General features: G+C 42.9%; 1 protein-coding gene across 1 annotated transcript in view; it reads right to left on the bottom strand.

The window, feature by feature from the left end:
• fbxl13 (F-box and leucine-rich repeat protein 13) overlaps window positions 1-19,331 on the bottom strand; it is a 38,164-nt gene extending 18,833 nt beyond the window's left edge. Inside the window, exons 1-9 of the mRNA XM_014125169.3 lie at window positions 19,136-19,331; window positions 18,834-18,940; window positions 18,124-18,217; window positions 17,787-17,854; window positions 10,405-10,559; window positions 9,578-9,687; window positions 8,823-8,927; window positions 4,801-4,896; window positions 4,454-4,589 (exon numbers count right to left, since the gene is read on the bottom strand). Of these exons, the coding sequence (XP_013980644.2) occupies window positions 4,454-4,589; window positions 4,801-4,896; window positions 8,823-8,927; window positions 9,578-9,687; window positions 10,405-10,559; window positions 17,787-17,854; window positions 18,124-18,217; window positions 18,834-18,940; window positions 19,136-19,210 (946 nt within the window). The 5' untranslated portion in view covers window positions 19,211-19,331. The remainder of the gene's footprint in view (window positions 1-4,453; window positions 4,590-4,800; window positions 4,897-8,822; window positions 8,928-9,577; window positions 9,688-10,404; window positions 10,560-17,786; window positions 17,855-18,123; window positions 18,218-18,833; window positions 18,941-19,135) is intronic.
• Window positions 19,332-19,634: the final 303 nt, after the last annotated feature.

Genomic DNA, 19,634 nt, shown 5'->3' with positions numbered 1-19,634 from the left:
ACAGGCGGGCCACAAACAGGCAAATTACGGAGCAGTACAACAGTGGTGTGCAGAACGGCATCTCGGAACCCACAACTCGTCAGTCTTTGTCACGGGTGGGCTATTGCAGCAGACCACCACACCGGGTTCCACTCCTATCAGCGAAAAACAAGAAGAAGTGATCACCAACACTGGAAAATTAAGGAGTGGAAAAACATTGCCTAGTCCGACGAATCCTTGTTCCCATTGCGTCATGCTGATGACAAAGGCAGGATTTGGCGTAAGCAGCAGTAGTCCATGGTCCCATTCTGCCTGGTGTCAACAGTACAGGCTGGTGGTGGTGGTGGTGTAATGTTGTGGGGAATGTTTCCTGGCACACGTTAGGTCCCTTGATACCAACTGACTAACGTTTCCATGCCCAGAAGAATTCAGGCTGTTCTGGAGGCAAAGGCGGATCCAACCCAGTACTAGATGGGTGTACCTAATAAATCAGACGCATTAACAGAATACAGTCCTTCTGAAACAATAACAAAACAATGGCTTAATTTAATTTGGTAATAAACTGAACCAGTACAAGTTTAAACCCAGGACTGAGCCATTGTCAGGATCCCAGCAGATGCATCACACAGACAAGCAGAGGACAGAGTTTCAAACTGTTCCTCTGACAGTTATTTGTCCATCTGTCCCTCTTCCAGGATGAGTTTTTTAACTATAGTTATCTTGTTCCATGCCAATCTGTTAAAGAGGAAAAACTATTTGGAAAAACTATTTACAGAGACTGACTATCACCCATAAAGTCTCTCTGTTATCGCCCCCCCCTGTCTTTAGATCTGACTGAGGTTCCTGCAGACATCCCAGGGGAGATGGTTCACATGGACCTGTCCCAAAATTCCCTCCGGCGCCCAATGGCCAGAGTCTTTGTGGAGGCCAGCAGCCTGAGGTCACTCAATCTCAGACACAACAACCTGGAAGACATAGAAACAGGTGTGTGTGAGTGAGTGAGTGAGTGAGTGAGTGAGAGAGAGAGAGAGAGAGATGGCGAGAGAGAGACAGAGAGACACAGAGAGACAAAGACAAAGCCTGATTATCAACCTCTAATGTGTGAGAGTCAGAGAGGCCACATCTCAAGGCCCTGAGGGGTAGAATATTCCAAATCCATAGATCAATGACAACCATATGTTTACTATTCACTATGATAGCCATGAGAAACATATGAACGTTCTGTTATGAATTGATTGTATAATGCTCGTCCACAGGACAGTTTTGGAAGTACTTAAAAAGGGAAGAAATTATTAGTTTGACCTTACTATTGATGATAATAATGATTTCCTCTCCTTCTCTCTCTCTCTCTCTCTCTCTCTCTCTCTCTCTCTCTCTCAGCCTACCTGTCTGGCCTCCTCCACCTTCGTGAGTTTGACCAGTCCAACAACAGCCTGCACTTCTTTAACTATGGCGTTCTAGAAGACCTCTATTTCCTGTCCCTGCTAAGGCTGGGGGGAAACCCCTGGGTCTGTAACTACAGGTGGGTAGTACTACTATTAACATTAGCTAAAAACTAACGCATTATGGGTACAATGCATTTGACCATGGATCATTCAATGTGTCAATGGTTCAAAATCCCTTGTCCCTCATAAATAAACCATGAAATAAATAAATCAACATTCCAGCATCCACTACCTGGTGTACTGGCTACATCTGCACCCAGGGGTGACCCACTCTGGCCTGCTGTGCCACCCCCCTCCCAAACTTGGAGGAAAGAGTGTGGAGGATTGCGTCCACTCCTACAACAGAGCCTGCGGCCAGACAGAACACAATCAGACAGAATACGGCCAGAAAGATTACGGCCAGACAGATCCGGAGTTGTGGAACACAGCTATGGTGTTGCAGGGGTGCTAGAGGAGGAGGAGGTGGAGCCGGCACATCTGAAAGGACCGCCGAAATACTGCATCACTAGATTGAATTAAACAACCACCGAAGGATGGAATGACTGACGTCTTAAACATCTTTAAAGAGCGACTGCCTTTAAAAAGCAATGAATCCCTTTGAAAACGGCATTGATATGAATCAGAAACAGTTATTCTAGTGTCAAACTTGACTACAAAGTGTAAATAGGAACATTTTGGTCATAAAGTCTCGTCAAAAACAGAATTTGGAAAATCCATGCGTTACAACAGGTAAATGAAATTTGGGTTTTGATTTGACAATGTCCATTTGCCCACTAACGTGGGGTGAACAACTGTGGTGACTGCTCTCTATCCAATATAATAGACAGACCTGCTCAGCAGCGCCGACTGTTTACATAAGACAACACGTCCTGCATTGTTTTACTTGAGAAATACTGCACCAAACACCTTAGTTACAGTTGAAGTCGGAAGTTTACATACACCTTAGCCAATTACATTTAAACTCAGTTTTTCACAATTCCTGACATTTAATCCTAGTAAAAATTCAGTTACAATCACCACTTTATTTTAACAATGTGAAATGTCAGAATAATAGTAGAGAATGATTTATTTCAGCTTTTATTTCTTTCATCACATTCCCAGTGGGTCAGAAGTTTACATACACTCAATTAGTATTTGGTAGCATTGCCTTTAAATTGTTTAACTTGGGTCAAACGTTTTGGGTAGCATTCCACAAGCTTCCCACAATAAGTTGGGTGAATTTTGCCCCATTCCTCCTGACAGAGCTGGTGTAACTGAATCAGGTTTGTAGTCCTCCTTGCTCGCACACACTTTTTCAGTTCTGCCCACACATTTTCTATGGGATTGAGGTCAGGGCTTTGTGATGGCCACTCCAATACCTTGACTTTGTTGTCCTTAAGCCATTTTGCCACAACTTTGGAAGTATGCTTTGGGTCACTTCCTTTTGGAAGACCCATTTGCGACCAAGCTTTAAATTCCTGACTGATGTCTTGAGATGTTGCTTTAATATATCCACATAGTTTTCCTGCCTCATGACACCATCTATTTTGTGAAGTGCACCAGTCCCTCCTGCAGCAAAGCACCCCCAGCCTGCAAGCCTCCCCCTTTTTCGACCAAACATAACGATAGTCATTATGGCCAAACAATTATATTTTTGTTTCATCAGACCAGAGTACATTTCTCCAAAAAGTACGATCTTTGTCACCATGTGCAGTTGCAAACCGTAGTCTGGCTTTTTTATGGCGGTTTTAAAGCAGTGGCTTCTTCCTTGCTGAGCGGCCTTTCAGGTTATGTCGATATAGGACTAGTTTTACTGTGGATATAGATACTTTTGTACCTGTTTCCTCCATCATCTTCACAAGGTCCTTAGCTGTTGTTCTGGGATTGATTTGCATTTTTCTCACCAAAGTACGTTCATCTCCAGGAGACAGAATGCGTCTCCTTCCTAAGCGGTATGACGGCTGCGTGGTCCCATGGTGTTTATACTTGCGTACTATTGTTTGTACAGATGAACGTGGTACCTTCAGGCATTTGGAAATTGTCTGATGAACCAGACTTGTGTAGGTCTACAATTTTTTTTCTGAGCGATTTCTTTTGATTTTCCCATGATGTCAAGCAAAGAGGCACTGAGTTTGAAGGTAGGCCTTGAAATACATCCACAGGTACACATCCAATTGACTCAAATTATGTCAATTAGCCTATCAGAAGCTTCTAAAGCCATGATATAATTTTCTGGAATTTTCCAAGCTGTTTAAAGGCACAGTCAACTTAGTGTATGTAAACTTCTGACCCACTGAAATTGTAATACAGTGAATTATAAGTGAAATAATCTGTCTGTAAACAATTGTTGGAAAAATTACTTGTGTCATGCACAAAGTAGATGTCCTAACCAACTTGCCAAAACTATCGTTTGTTAACAAGAAATTTGTGGAGGGGTTGAAAAAGGAGTTTTATGACTCCAATCTAAGTTTATGTAAACTTCCGACTTCAACTGTAGATGTAAAATTGCGCAACTAAAACATCCTCGGCAAAAACATAAAAATTATTTACAGATTTTTGAGAGTTATCTTACGTTCATTCTGGGGATTTTGAAGAAGTGAAATAGGGTTGGGGGAATAACATAATTAACCAAACACGGAATCGGGCTGGAAACACCTCCAAGACTGAAATCTTGTTTTTCTAATGAGCAACAGAAAAACACGTGCCAATCAGTGTGTTCAGTGGCTCTTTAAATACGTTTTAGTCTTATTTTATAGATCATTTAAATTTAGTCTGTATCAGATGGTGAAACTAACTTTGTTTTAATATTGTTGTTCCTGCTTTGTCAGTGCTGTTTTTTTCAGATGATTTAGAGATGACAGAAATGTTATATTGGTAGAGTAATTTGAATGTACATGTAGCTGTGAAATGAAACACAATCACATTTACGTAATTGTTTTGTTTTTTGTTGTATGTGTGTTAGTGTGTGTGCATAGGCTTGCGTGCAGGTATGTAATCTTTACACCCATGCGTGTGTGTGTGTATGTCTGTGTGTGTATGCTAGTACTCACTGATACATTTGAAGCTGGGCCACTGTAGAGAGGTGCATCCACGCATGTTAAGGTGAACTACAAACGGCCGGTACTTCTGTAGGATCTGTTCCACGATGCGGTCTGTGATCCAGTCCCTCTCCACAGAGAAACTGATCTGTCATTCAGAGACAAACGTTGGAGGAAACATTACAGGACACATCCGGACTCAACAGGTAACAATACACAAGGGATATATTAGACCTGAATGTACCGTGGAACATGTAGTAGACATAAGAGTTAAATCACTGACAAAAATTAGTTAATGTTACATTAAATGTTTATGGTAATTTCAGTACCTGTGATTGTGGTGTGTGTGCTATACTGACCCGACTCCACAGTGAGCAGGACTGAGCGATGGCCTTCCAGGTCCGACACACTTCTGCACATTTCAGCAGGTCTCCTACGTCTAGACTCTGGAAGACCTGACCAAACAGAATACTATGATGGAACAGTTGTCACCAACCCAGCACTGGAACCTACACACCCTGTAGCCTAGGTTGAAGATAGAGATATTTTTACGACCTAGCTTGTAGCTCTCCAGGACCTGGGTTAGTGACCACTGCCATAGCAACTGTTCAGTCAATCTGGTGTTGAAAGATGTTATGCATGGCTGCATCTGAAAGTATACCCTATTTCCTATCAAATTAACTACAAGGCTATTGGGTGTCATTTCAGAACAATGTCAGATTTTACCAAAACCAAAAAATCTGATGACACATCTACCACTTTTCATTCGCAACACAACACTGCAGCATACAGTGGGGGAAAAAAAGTATTTGATCCCCTGCTGATTTTGTACGTTTGCCCACTGATAAAGAAAGGATCAGTCTATAATTTTAATGGTAGGTTTATTTGAACAGTGAGAGACAGAATAACAACAAAAATATCGAGAAAAACGCATGTCAAAAATGTTATAAATTGATTTGCATTTTAATGAGGGAAATAAGTATGACCCCCTCTCAATCAGAAAGATTTCTGGCTCCCAGTTGTCTTTTATACAGGTAACGAGCTGAGATTAGGAGCACACTCTTAAAGGGAGTGCTCCTAACCGCAGCTTGTTACCTGTAAAAAAGACTCCTGTCCACAGAAGCAATCAATCAATCAGATTCCAAACTCTCCACCATGGCCAAGACCAAAGAGCTCTCCAAGGATGTCAGGGACAAGATTGTAGACGTACACAAGGCTGGAATGGGCTACAAGACCATCGCCAAGCAGCTTGGTGAGAAGGTGACAACATTTGGTGCGATTATTCGCAAATGGAAGAAACACAAAAGAACTGGCAAGATCCCTCGGCCTGGGGCTCCATGCAAGATCTCACCTCGTGGGGTTGCAATGATCATGAGAACAGTGAGGAATCAGCCCAGAACTACACGGGAGGATCTTGTCAATGATCTCAAGGCAGCTGGGACCATAGTCACCAAGAAAACAATTGGTAACACACTACGCCGTGAAGGACTGAAATCCTGCAGCGCCCTCAAGGTCCCCCTGCTCAAGAATACATATACATGCCCGTCTAAAGTTTGCCAATGAACATCTGAATGATTCAGAGGACAACTGGTGAAAGTGTTGTGGTCAGATGAGACCAAAATGGAGCTCTTTGGCATCAACTCAACTCGCCGTGTTTGGAGGAGGAGGAATGCTGCCTATGACCCCAAGAACACCATCTCCACCGTCAAACATGGAGGTGGAAACATTATGCTTTGGGGGTGTTTTTCTGCTAAGGGGACAGGACAACTTCACCGCATCATTTGACGGGGCCATGTACTGTCAAATCTTGGGTGAGAACCTCCTTCCCTCAGCCAGGACATTGAAAATGGGTCGTGGATGGGTATTCCAGCATGACAATGACCCAAAACACACGGCCAAGGCAACAAAGGAGTGGCTCAAGAAGAAGCACATTAAGGTCCTGGAGTGGCCTAGCCAGTCTCCAGACCTTAATCCCATAGAAAATCTGTGGAGGGAGCTGAAGGTTCGAGTTGCCAAACGTCAGCCTCGAAACCGTAATGACTTGGAGAAGATCTGCAAAGAGGAGTGGGACAAAATCCCTCCTGAGATGTGTGCAAACCTGGTGGCCAACTACAAGAAACGTCTGACCTCTGTGATTGCCAACAAGGGTTTTGCCACCAAGTACTAAGTCATGTTTTGCAGAGGTGTCAAATACTGATTTTCCTCATTAAAATGCAAATCATTTTATACAATTTTTGACATGCGTTTTTCTGGATTTTTGTTGTTGTTATTCTGTCTCTCACTGTTCAAATAAAACCTACCATTAAAATTATAGACTGATCATTTCTTTGTAAGTGGGCAAACGTACAAAATCAGCAGGGGATCAAATACTTTTTTCCCCCACTGTAGGCCTTGATTTACTGCAAGTCAATTCAAACGTTTCACCCATACCATTTATGCCCTTTGCAATGCGATTGTGAGTTAATCTGAATCCATTTCATATGAAGAAAAGACTGCAGAACAATCTCTCTGCCCCCATTCCTCTTGCTATTTTCCCACAATTATTTTGATTTTGCCTTTACAAACAGACAAAAAAATACTGAATGTCAACAAAGCATTTAGGAGCTGTGCTCCTTTCCGAAACATAGTCATGTCCCAGTAATATTTCTTGGGCGAGATGTTTGATAAAAACAGCATAGTAATCACTGCCAAGAAATAAGCCATAACTGCTAGATGCCTACAGGGGTGGTCACAGACAAAACAGACAAAGAACTGAAAACTAGCTGTTAGTGGCAGAGAGGTTTGGAACTCACTTTCTTATTAGTCTATTAACTAATATTCCGCCTGGTGATGTCACCAGGCAGGCCAAAACTCCATCCCACCAAAACAGGCAGAAATTTCAGGCGGTCTTTTCAAACGGCTCTTACACTAAAAGTGCATTATCATAATTTTCGAAATTTCACAGTATTAGTCCAACCTCAATGTGGAAACATCAAACACAGGTAAATCAAGTTTGACTGCACTGGGCCTTTAACGAAACCTTCCGAACATGTTTGCCTATTCTAGAAGTGGTCAGAAAGTGACGTTTTGGACCAGAAAGCCTAAACATTCAGGAATAGAGGTGCTCAAAGTTGACCCATTTTGCATACCCCACCCTACCATGAGACTTCCATATCTTCATCACTGAAAAATATAAAGGGTTGAGTTTGATATCATTTTAAAGCTTACAAACAGGGTTGTCAAGCTATTTAATAATTTATTGAATTTGTATTTATTTTTTATTTATAAAAATGAAGTCATTTCTTAACCTTTAACATAAATTCTCTTAACACAGGTAAACTCAGATCTTTTTTTTCATTTTCACATATGTTGTAGTATATTTTACATTGTCTTAAGTGTTTGCGTTGTGCTCGTCATTGGTTGAGACACAGCATTCTCTTGAATACAGGGTGGGTGTCATTTCAATCATAGAAACTAAATTCATAGAATGGACCTCTCCCTTCAGACCACTGCAATTTAGCTGGTTGGAGAGGGTCGTTGGAGAAACAATGTTGGGTACATGTTTTGTTCTAGTAGAAATACATCTACAGTATAACATGTTCTGTTGTGTCCTGTATTTCTATATGATATTATGACATCTAGTGGCCCTTTTGGGTACTTTAGATTACCACAGGTCTGTAATTACCTTTGACTCACTGCTCAGCTATAATTAAAATATATTTGGTAGTGTGCAGAGACTTTTTCCTGTTTCTCCAGTTTTGCCTTTTGCCTACAGCACCATCACAAATCAGCTTTGGGTGTGTGGTAGATTCTGCCTATCAGCTGGTACACCACTGATATTTAAATTGACGTTTCAATTACTACCAGAAAGATGGCTGCCAGTCCACCCACCATTGAATGTCAACTTGAATGGGAATGTCTATTCTTTTATCTATACTTCTGTGATTTAAATAGGTTTCCTATGGAAGACTGACAGTTTAATTCAAAACAATGTGTATTCCCATTCAAGTCAACATTCTCTGATGTGTGGACCTTCAACCATCTTTGTGGTTCTACCATGGACAAACATCTATGGAAGGTTTTGTTCAAATCAAAAGAGGTGCAGTCAGAAAGTGACTGAAATCATATGGAACCACCCTCATGTGGCCTTAGAAGGGACAAAGACTGGGGTCATCATAAGTCATGATGCATGCAATAGAGGTGACCTCAGGGTTAACTGCCCATGAAGGCTAGGAATCTTCACAAACAATGAATCTGACAGTTATAGAAGAAAACTCAGGATACCTGGGGTGGACATGTGACTCATAAGAATGTAGGGTGAGAAAGAAGAGGAGGCAGGTTTAGCAAGTGAGCATGAGGGAGACAGTAAGAGCGAGAGAGAGAGAGAGAGAGAGAGGAGTACCTTTATTGAGAGCTTGCAAGGTAGCAGTGAGAGTCCGTCATGTCCCTCTTCAATGGCAACGTCAGAGTCCTTACTGCTCATCTCCAACAGACCATTCTCCAGTCTCTGACAACACACACATTACATTGTCTATATGAATGCAGCTGCCACTGTATTGAAGCCATGGGACGCAGTTTATTATAGCACACTACGCTCTATTACGGGCGATAGGTTCAGTACACATCACTGCACTCTGTATCAGATAGTAGATTGGCCCTCTCTGAAGTCTTGTAGACCAATGCATTGCACTCTTTTTGTTTATCAAGCCCTCCTGTTTAAACTTCCGCCGTACCTTACCTTGTTAACTTATTGAGATACCAGCCCCGGTCTCAGGGATGGCTAACTCTGGTAGATCTGCTTTTAGTCATTTTGCACCTTATGTGTGGAATGATCTCCAATGCACTTTAAAATAGGAATAATTGTACCCTTTAAGGCTGTTAGGAGACCATTTTACTGAAGGTGTGGTTTTTTATGATTGTGTTTTGCTTTTCATGTATTGAGCATAATAATGTGTATTTGAATGTTAATATTGATGTGTAATTTAATGGGTATATTGTATTTTGATGTGTATTGTTGTTGTGCTAAACAGGGCTCATCTGGAAAAGAGACCTTGGTCTCAGCATTGACACCAAGTCAAAATAAAGGTTAAATAAAAAAATCTAATTCTTAATTGGTATACAGTAAATACTAATCAGATTCATCTTGTCTAGTCATACCTCAAAGTACTCTTTTGTCCGTTTTGAGTCCTGCACCACATAGCGCCAAGCACTTATGACAATCTTACAGTGGATAGCATTCCACACTCGCTGGATCTTCTTCATGGCATCTAAGAGGAAAACACACAAGCATTATACATGTCCTGCATGAAAATGTGAATAATATACTGAAGAAAAATCATATATTTGTGGAAAAAACTTTTTAGTAGAAACATGGATGTTGCAACTGTATTTTATACCAACACTTTAACTCAATAAGCATAACTGAGTCAGGGACACCCAAAGTAAAAACATCCTGACAGCTTTTTAAAAGACAACGGTCATGATACAGAGTACGACTTTAAATAGTCATAGTTAGTCAAAGCATAAATCAGTTAAACTAACAGCAGAGACTAGTCTGGATATATATTATTAGCTAATGACTTTCAGCTGACCCACTTAACATAACTGACCAAAAAACAAGCCATGCTGTTTTCAGAACTATGTTCTCATACTGTATTCTGAAGCTTTGCAAAAGACAGGTGATTCACACATACAGGTTACTCACATGGATACTAAAGCATAACTTAGTTGTTTTTTTTCTGTACTGAAGCACATGAATGAACTGAGGTCAGACAAGTAATGCTCTGACAGTAATGCATAAATATACATTAGAGTCATAGATGGGCCTACAGTTTGGTAAACTATTTTAACCAAAATGTAAATATCTTCTAAGGTGCCAAAATTGCCCCCATTAAAATTCCAGATGCTTAAACTGTACTTTCCCTACAGTAACTCTGTAGGCTATATCAATGACTCTGCAACACATGCCAATAGTAGTTGCCTACCGTTCTGCCTTCTCTTGCAGACCTGTACCCACTCCACCCACTTGCACAGTGCGACCCTCAGGCCCCTCTGTATGTAGTGCCTCTCAGCTGTCTCCATCTTCAGCGTCAACTCCCTGGCCTCCTTCCGCTTATTCCAGATGAACCTTTTCCACGCCCTGCCGGCGCCCACAAAACACAACCATCATTAATTCAGTGAGCTGGCAGGTAGGACTGATCCTGTACACCTTCATTCATTCAGCGGGGTAGAACATGAACCAAGGGCGTTTTCATTCAATAGGGGTAAAAATAGACCTACAGTATATGTGCCTCAGTTATTTTGTTGAACTGAAGTCTCTGATTGTTCTAAACACTATATTTATATCTGCAACACCTTAAAAGGTTTCACTTCCTCAATGAGCTTATCCCCCCATATACTCAGCTATTCAGAAAGCAGCATATGTTTGCTAGACAAAAGCTGTCAGTGATACTAGATACTGATATCATCCTCCCAGGGCCTGTACTACCTGCAACAGTAGGAGGTGAAAGGAAATACAGAGTACAGTGTCCCAGCTAACCCCCCAGCTTGTTTACCAGTGACCCAGGGAGAAGATCTAGACTTTCAATCACACATCTTAAGTTATTGGCCGCCACTCTTCATAGACAAAAGTGTGTGTTTATAAAATTAGAATTATTAACTGTCAAATGCATTGTAGGCCTATTTTTGAAACAGTATCTAAGCTTCATATTGATGTCTAAGCTGATGATTTACTTTGGAACTGACTAATCAATTGGAAAAGTGGTGTTCTATTGGGGCTTTCAAGACAACTGAGAGAGAGAAAAAAAAAAAGAGGTCAAATCATGACATCAGTGATCTTCAGGAAGATGCCAGAGATTTTCCCAGTTTAATTTTGTATATAGAGGTCAATGAGAGAATGCTAAATTTGGTCAATAAAACATGGAATTGCTAATTTGCTACTTGAGGCTTATTTGATCAAATTGAAGCTTCGGAATGGTTAGGTTTTTACGAAAGCACTGATATAAGTGGACGCACATGGCATTTCTGAAACTGAAAAAAACCTACTTTATAATCAGACTTGTGGCTGTTTTTCACTCACGGAAAAAAACGTGGACAGATTTGTGTTGTTCACACAAATCAAATCAAATTTCCTTTGTCACATGCCGAATGCAACAGTGAAATGCTTACTTACAAGCCCTTAACCAACAATGCAGCTTTAAGAAAATCACCCCCAAAAAGTAAGAGATAAGAATAACAAATAATTAAAGAGCAGCAGTAAATAACAATAGGAGGGCTATTTACAGTGGGTACCGATACAGAGTCAATGTGCAGGCTACATACAGGGGGTACCGGTACAGAGTCAATGTGCAGGCTACATACAGGGGGTACCGATACAGAGTCAATGTGCAGGCTATATACAGGGGGTACCGATACAGAGTCAATGTGCAGGCTATATACAGGGGGTACCGATACAGAGTCAATGTGCAGGCTACATACAGGGGGTACCGATACAGAGTCAATGTGCAGGCTATATACAGGGGGTACCGATACAGAGTCAATGTGCAGGCTACATACAGGGGGTACCGATACAGAGTCAATGTGCAGGCTACATACAGGGGGTACCGATACAGAGTCAATGTGCAGGCTACATACAGGGGGTACCGATACAGAGTCGATGTGCAGGCTACATACAGGGGGTACCGATACAGAGTCAATGTGCAGGCTATATACAGGGGGTACCGATACAGAGTCAATGTGCAGGCTACATACAGGGGGTACCGATACAGAGTCAATGTGCAGGCTACATACAGGGGGTACCGATACAGAGTCAATGTGCAGGCTACATACAGGGGGTACCGATACAGAGTCAATGTGCAGGCTACATACAGGGGGTACCGGTACAGAGTCAATGTGCAGGCTACATACAGGGGGTACCGATACAGAGTCAATGTGCAGGCTACATACAGGGGGTACCGATACAGAGTCAATGTGCAGGCTACATACAGGGGGTACCGATACAGAGTCAATGTGCAGGCTACATACAGGGGGTACCGATACAGAGTCAATGTGCAGGCTACATACAGGGGGTACCGATACAGAGTCAATGTGCAGGCTACATACAGGGGGTACCGATACAGAGTCAATGTGCAGGCTACATACAGGGGGTACCGATACAGAGTCAATGTGCAGGCTACATACAGGGGGTACCGATACAGAGTCAATGTGGAGGCTACATACAGGGGGTACCGATACAGAGTCAATGTGCAGGCTACATACAGGGGGTACCGATACAGAGTCGATGTGCAGGCTACATACAGGGGGTACCGATACAGAGTCAATGTGCAGGCTACATACAGGGGGTACCGATACAGAGTCAATGTGCAGGCTACATACAGGGGGTACCGGTACAGAGTCAATGTGCAGGCTACATACAGGGGGTACCGATACAGAGTCAATGTGCAGGCTACATACAGGGGGTACCGGTACAGAGTCAATGTGCAGGCTACATACAGGGGGTACCGATACAGAGTCGATGTGCAGGCTACATACAGGGGGTACCGGTACAGAGTCAATGTGCGGGCTACATACAGGGGGTACCGATACAGAGTCAATGTGCAGGCTACATACAGGGGGTACCGGTACAGAGTCAATGTGCAGGCTACATACAGGGGGTACCGATACAGAGTCAATGTGCAGGCTACATACAGGGGGTACCGGTACAGAGTCGATGTGCAGGCTACATACAGGGGGTACCGGTACAGAGTCGATGTGCAGGCTACATACAGGGGGTACCGATACAGAGTCGATGTGCAGGCTACATACAGGGGGTACCGGTACAGAGTCGATGTGCGGGCTACATACAGGGGGTACCGATACAGAGTCGATGTGCGGGGGCACCGTTGTCGAGGTAATTGGGGTAATTATGTACATGTAGGTAGAGTAATCAAAGTGGCTATACATAGATAATAACAGAGAGTAGCAGCAGTGTGTGTGGGGGGGCAATGCAAATAGTCTGGGTAGCCATTTAATTAGCTGTTCAGGAGTCTTATGGCTTGGGGGTAGAAGATGTTTAGAAGCATCTTGGACCTAGACTTGGTGCCCGGGTACCGCTTGCTATGCGGTTGCAGAGAGAAAAGTCTATGACTAGGGTGGCTGGAGTCTTTGACAATTTTTAGGGCCTTCCTCTGACACCGCCTGGATGGTAGGAAGCTTTGCCCCAGCGATGTACTGGGCCGTACACACTACCCTCTGTAGTGCCTTGGGTTCGGAGGCTAAGCAGTTGCCATACCAGGCAGTGATGCAACCCGTCAGGATGCTCTCGATGGTGCAGCTGTAAAACCTTTTGAGAATCTGAGGACCCATGCCAAATCTTTTCATGCTCCTGAGGGGGAATAGGCTTGTCTTGGTGTGCATGTTATTTTGTTGGTGATGTGGACGCCAAGGAACTTGAAGCTCTCAACCTGATCCACTGCACCGTCGATGAGAATGGGGGCGTGCTGGGTCCTCCTTTTCCTGTAGTCCACAATCATCTCCTTAGTCTTAATCACGTTGAGGGAGAGGTTGCTGTTCTTGCACCACACGGTCAGGTCTCTGACCTCCTCCCTATAAGCTGTCTCATCGTTGTCGGTGATCAGGCCTACCATTGTTGTGTCATCAGCAAACTTAACGATGGTGTTGGAGTAGTCCACAATCATCTCCTTTGTCTTGATCACGTTGAGGGTGAAGTTGTTATCCTGGCACCACACGGCCAGGTCTCTGACCTCCTCCCATATAGTCTGTCTCATCGTTGTTGGTGATCAGGCCTACCACTGTTGTGTTATCGGCAAACTTAATGATGGTGTTGGAGTCGTGCCTGGCCATGCAGTCATGAGTGAACAGGGAGTACAGGAGGGGACTGAGCACGCATCCCCGAGGGGCCCCAGTGCCTCCAGATTCCCTAGTTGTAATCAGGGACTATGGTGGTCTACTTGAAACATGTTGGTATTACAGACTCAGTCAGAGACAGGTTGAAAATGTCTGTGAAGAGTACACGTCCTGGTAAATGTTGACCTGTTTAAAGGTCTTACTCACATCGGCTACGGAGAGCGTGATCACACAGTCGTACAGAACAGCTGATGCATGCTTCAGTGTCACTTGCCTCGAAGCGAGCATAGAAGTAATTTAGCTTGTCTGGTAGGCTCGTGTCACTGGGCAGCTCGCGGCTGTGCTTCCCTTTGTAGTCTGTAATAGTTTGCAAGCGCTGCCACATCCGACGAGCGTCAGAGTCCACTTTCACCCATTTTGAAGTAGTCAACTGGGTGGGGCTTCCTATGGGTTAAGGACAGATCACATAGTACCACCCAGGACATCAGGAGGGGTCAGCCAATTAAAAATAATAATGAGCAAATATTACATAACTGCAAGTGGTAGTAAATCGCGAACCTTGGCTTTATACCTGTTCAAACAACACACTACAGGTGGCAGTATGCAACCTTTCAGTTTGTTTTCAACTCATAGAAGTATAGTAAAATAAAAAAGAATTCTACTTCAAAATGGAGATGGCCTCAATGGTGCTGTCCATGCTCTCACAGAGGCCATTATGGGACAGATACAATGCTGTGTCCTATGTGTCCATCTCTCTATGTGTCACACCCATATTGATCAGCGCTAACTTTTATCCTGCCCAAAAAGGTGAGAATTCTGTCCCGTTTGGTAATAAGCATGTCTTACATATTGACCTGAATAGTATAACAACCTTGATAATATTAGACTCAACCTTACACCCTGTGTATGTCCTTAAGAAACCCTTTTCTGAGTGGATATCCATTCAGTACACATCTACGGAGGTCTACGGAGCACCTTATGTGCAGTGTATAACATCAGAACATCTGCTTTCTCAGCCACTGCCTGTCACCAAGGGAGTACCCCAAGGCTCGATACTAGGCCCCACGCTCTTCTCAATTTATAAACAACATAGCTAAGGGAGTAGGAAGCTCTCTCATCCATATAAATGCAGATGATACAGTCTTATACTCAGCTGGCCCCTCCCCATTAAACGCTCCACAACTAAGCTTTCTTAGTGTCCAACAAGCTTTCTCTGCCCTTAACCTTGTTCTGAACACCTCCAAAACAAAGGTCTTGTGGTTTGGTAATAAGAATGCCCCTCTCCCCACAGGTGTGATTACTACCTCTGAGGGTTTAGAGCTTGAGGTAGTCACCTCATACAAGTACTTGGGAGTATGGCTAGATGGTACACTGTTCTTCTCTCAGCACATATCAAAGCTGCAGGCTAAAGTTAAATCTAGACTTGGTTTCCTCTATCGTAATTGCTCTTCTTTCACCCCAGCTGCCAAACTAACCCTGATTCAGATGACCATCCTACCCATGCTAGATTACGGAGATGCAATTTATAGATCGGCAGGTAAGGGTGCTCTCGAGCAGCTAGATGTTCTTTACCATTCGGCCATCAGATTTGCCGCCAATGCTCCTTATAGGACACATCACTGCACTCTATACTCCTCTGTAAACTGGTCATCTCTGTATACCCATCACAAGACCCACTGGTTGATGCTCTTAGGCCTCACTCCCCCCTATCTGAGATATCTACTGCAGCCCTCATCACATACAACACCCGTTCTGCCAGTCACAATCTGTTAAAGGTCCCCAAAGCACACACATCCCTGGTTCGCTCGTCTTCTCAGTTCACTGCAGCTAGCGACTGGAATGAGCTGCAACAAACACTCAAACTGGACAGTTTTATTTCAATCTTTTCATTCAAAGACTCAATCATGGACACTCTTACTGACAGTTGTGGCTGCGTTGTGTGATGTTTTGTTGTCTCTACCTTCTTGCCCTTTGTGCTGTTGTCTGTGCCCAATAATGTTTGTACCATGTTTTGTGCTGCTACCATGTTGTGCTGCTGCCATGTTGTGTTGCTATCATGTTGTTGTCATGTTGTGTTGCTACCATGCTGTGTTGTCATGTGTTGCTGCTTTGCTATGTTGTTGTCTTAGATCTCTCTGTATGTAGTGTGGTGTTGTCTCTCTTGTCGTGATGTGTGTTTTGTCCTATATTTTTTGTATTTATTTATTATCTTTATTCCAGCCCCCATCCCCTTTGTTCTTGACTGACTTGCCTAGTTAAATAAAGGTTAAATAAATAAAATAGAAAATTAGAGATGCCTCAGGCTTCTTGAAATCTAGAGGCTAGAAATCTAGAGGCTTCTTATCAGGGCCTAGTCCAGACTCTGGCTCTGCAGACTCTGGCTCTCTACTAGCTACCAGTCTAGTGGAGGGAAACCATCCCCCCGCTTTGTCTCTGTGCAGAGAGAACCTTTCCCCCAATCCCAGAAACCTGGGCAGTTCACAGAACTTGTCTCCACTCCAACTGAACCAAGGCCAATGCCCAAGGGTGGAACTGTCACAAGCGAGTATGAGTCAAGAGAAACTGTGGAGCAGGCCAACTACCCCAGTCACTCCAGTGTTTATGGGGATCATGTTTCTAGCCATTCTGGCTCTGCCCAGATCGGAATCTCCGCACGGCATGAGCCCAATGAGTTCATCCCAGCTCTCTCCAGCACCTTTGTTCTAGAGTCTGAACATGCTAGCACTGGTAATGATGTCCAAACTCCCTACAACTCTTTACATGATAGGTAAGCACTTAGTAACATTGTCAAGAATGTCAGTTTCGCAACCATTCATGATTTAAAACAATTTGTGAAGTCTATGAGGAACACCTTTTTTAAGCCAGGTAGATCTTTCCAAAAAACCTTGGACACTGTATAGAATGAACATGTCCCCCGTATTCAGCTGCCAAGGCAAATATCCCAAACTATCCATGTCCCTATTGAGAAAAGGCTTGCCCAAAATGGCTGCAGTTCAACCCAGAGTTTGAGAGAGCCAGCCTATAGCCCCATGAGCCTCTCCAAAGCCCAATTGCAAGGACACTGTCCCTGATCCTATAATCTCTACCCAAGGTCCAGCCTCTCCCAGTGGTTATGGCAGTAAAGGCCCTAATTCTGTTCCCTTGTATCATTCTAACAAAGTCCCTGCAGGAGAATCTGTTTCAAAGAGCTATGGAAGTCTTTGTAATTCTGGCTCAACCTTTGGAAATGATGGTGGTGCTTATAACAGTTTTGATGTCCAGAGTGAACAAATCCCTAATGTCAAGCAGTCCCTCAAAGTGTTTCAAACTGGCTATGCCCCTACAGTAGGCCTTTCCCTTCCAGTTCTTCCTCCAGACAGGGTGGACAAGCTTTGTCTTCCAACAGTGGTGGCTACCAGAGTGCCCCAAGACTCAACCCCCCTCGCCCATCCATCCACTTGGTATCCCAACTAAACATGGTTCTCAAAATGGGACACCATTTTTGTATTCAATAGGTGAGCTTTAGATAACAGGGGTTACTTACTTGAAGCACATATTTGTTAAACGTATTCTGTAACAGGAGTAGGCCTTCTCAAACAAATGGGAGAGAAACTGTTGAGGGAAGGAAAGATGTAAAGGTGAGATCATTTTCAAAATGTACATGTACAGCATGTATGTAGGAAACCACTAAACCTTACCAACCAAAACAAACTGCAAATGCATCCAACAACTTTGTAGAGCCACAAGCTTGATGTAGTCATTGAGTGCAAGGAATATGGGACCACATTCTAAACTTCTGACTACTTTAATACAGTATAAGTGAATTTGTCCAAATACTTATGACTTGTTCAACGAAAAGTGCTTTTATTTCTAAACTTTACCAGTGTATCATCTCGTTTCCCAAAGATGTCATGCACCATGCTTCCTGCCAGTGAGGTCACGGCGACTTGTTCCGGATCATCAACACATGTATGCCTAGAGACAGTGCTTTGTTAACATTTTCTGCAATTCACTGCAGCTTTTATCAACCTGGCATCATAAAGTTTTGAGTTTAGCTACGATACTAAATTCTAATCCCTCTTGCATTTCAAACATGGCAATGAAACTATCACTGTCATTATACTCAGACCAAACTGCATTCATTGTGGTGTGGGCCATGCATTGCCGTGTTCAGGAGTGTTGATAAGTAAAGCAAGTGGGTACCCAAATTGAACCTTTATCAATCCATCAATCAATTGTATTTATAAAGCCCTTTTTCCATCAGTAGATGTCACAAAATGATTATATAGAGACCCAGCCTGAAACCCCAAACAGCAAGCAATGCAGATGTAGAAGCACGGTGGCTAGGAAAAACTCCCTAGAAAGGCAGGAACCTAGGAAGAAACCTAGAGAGGAACCAGGCTCTGAGGGGTGGCCAGTCTCTGGTTGTGCCAGAAAATTTCATTCTTGAAAATAAGAAAATGCACATGTGCAGTGACTTATTCCCTACACAGCTTTTCATAAAGTGGAAGTTTTGAGATGTTTTTATTTATAGGTCACAACCATTTTATATAGACCATTCAGAAGTAGGATCCTGTAACAGGTTACTCACCAATCAATCTCAGCAGTGTCCCGGTTTTCCTGAATAGACACAATCTTCCTTTCCAGAAAATGTAATGGACTTTCAGGACACGACACACATAAACCTGTTAATAATGCCTGTTGAAACACAACACGAGTATTGTACATATTACGAGACAAATGTAGCTATATAACGTTAGCTAATTAAGTTAACTACCAACCGCTATATGGCTCTTTAACTCGCTAACGTTAGCTACTGTGGCTAGCTAGCTATTTGACGTTAGGGTCACGAGAGTTGGCATGGCAAAATGTGTGACATTGTAAAAGTCTCACCTGAAATATCTGGGTCAAGGAATGCTTCAGTATATATTCCCTCAACGCCGGGTCAGCATTTTGTAAAGAAGCCATATCAAAACTCCATCCCAAAGTAGGTAATATAACGTTAACTAGCTAAATACAAAATTATCAAAATATTTGTCAACACAGAAGTTTGCAAGCAGGCCCCGTTCTGTTCTCTGATTGGACACTTCCATGTACAGTTTACCGTTACCTAGTAACCAAAATACCATGTTGCGGGGGGTGTACGGAAAATCTAATCTGGGTCCTTGGGATGTCCGAACTCTGACGTAACCCTACTGAAATTGACATTTAAAACGGTTAAAGTGGAATTGACAGATATGCAAATATGAAACAAACAGACAGTCATAATATCAGTCAAAAATGTGACATTTCTAGTTATGCTACAAAAACAACTTTTTTTAAATGTTTTCAAAATAGGTTCTATTTGACTCAAAATTCCATGGCATACAGTAAGGCATTGTTGCTAGAATAG

Source organism: Salmo salar, chromosome 10 (genome assembly GCF_965601325.2).
Source record: "Salmo salar chromosome 10, fSalSal1, whole genome shotgun sequence".
Lineage (NCBI taxonomy): Eukaryota > Metazoa > Chordata > Actinopteri > Salmoniformes > Salmonidae > Salmo > Salmo salar.
The sequence above is the reverse complement of the archived record's forward strand: the minus strand, read 5'-3'. Positions and strand labels throughout refer to the sequence as shown.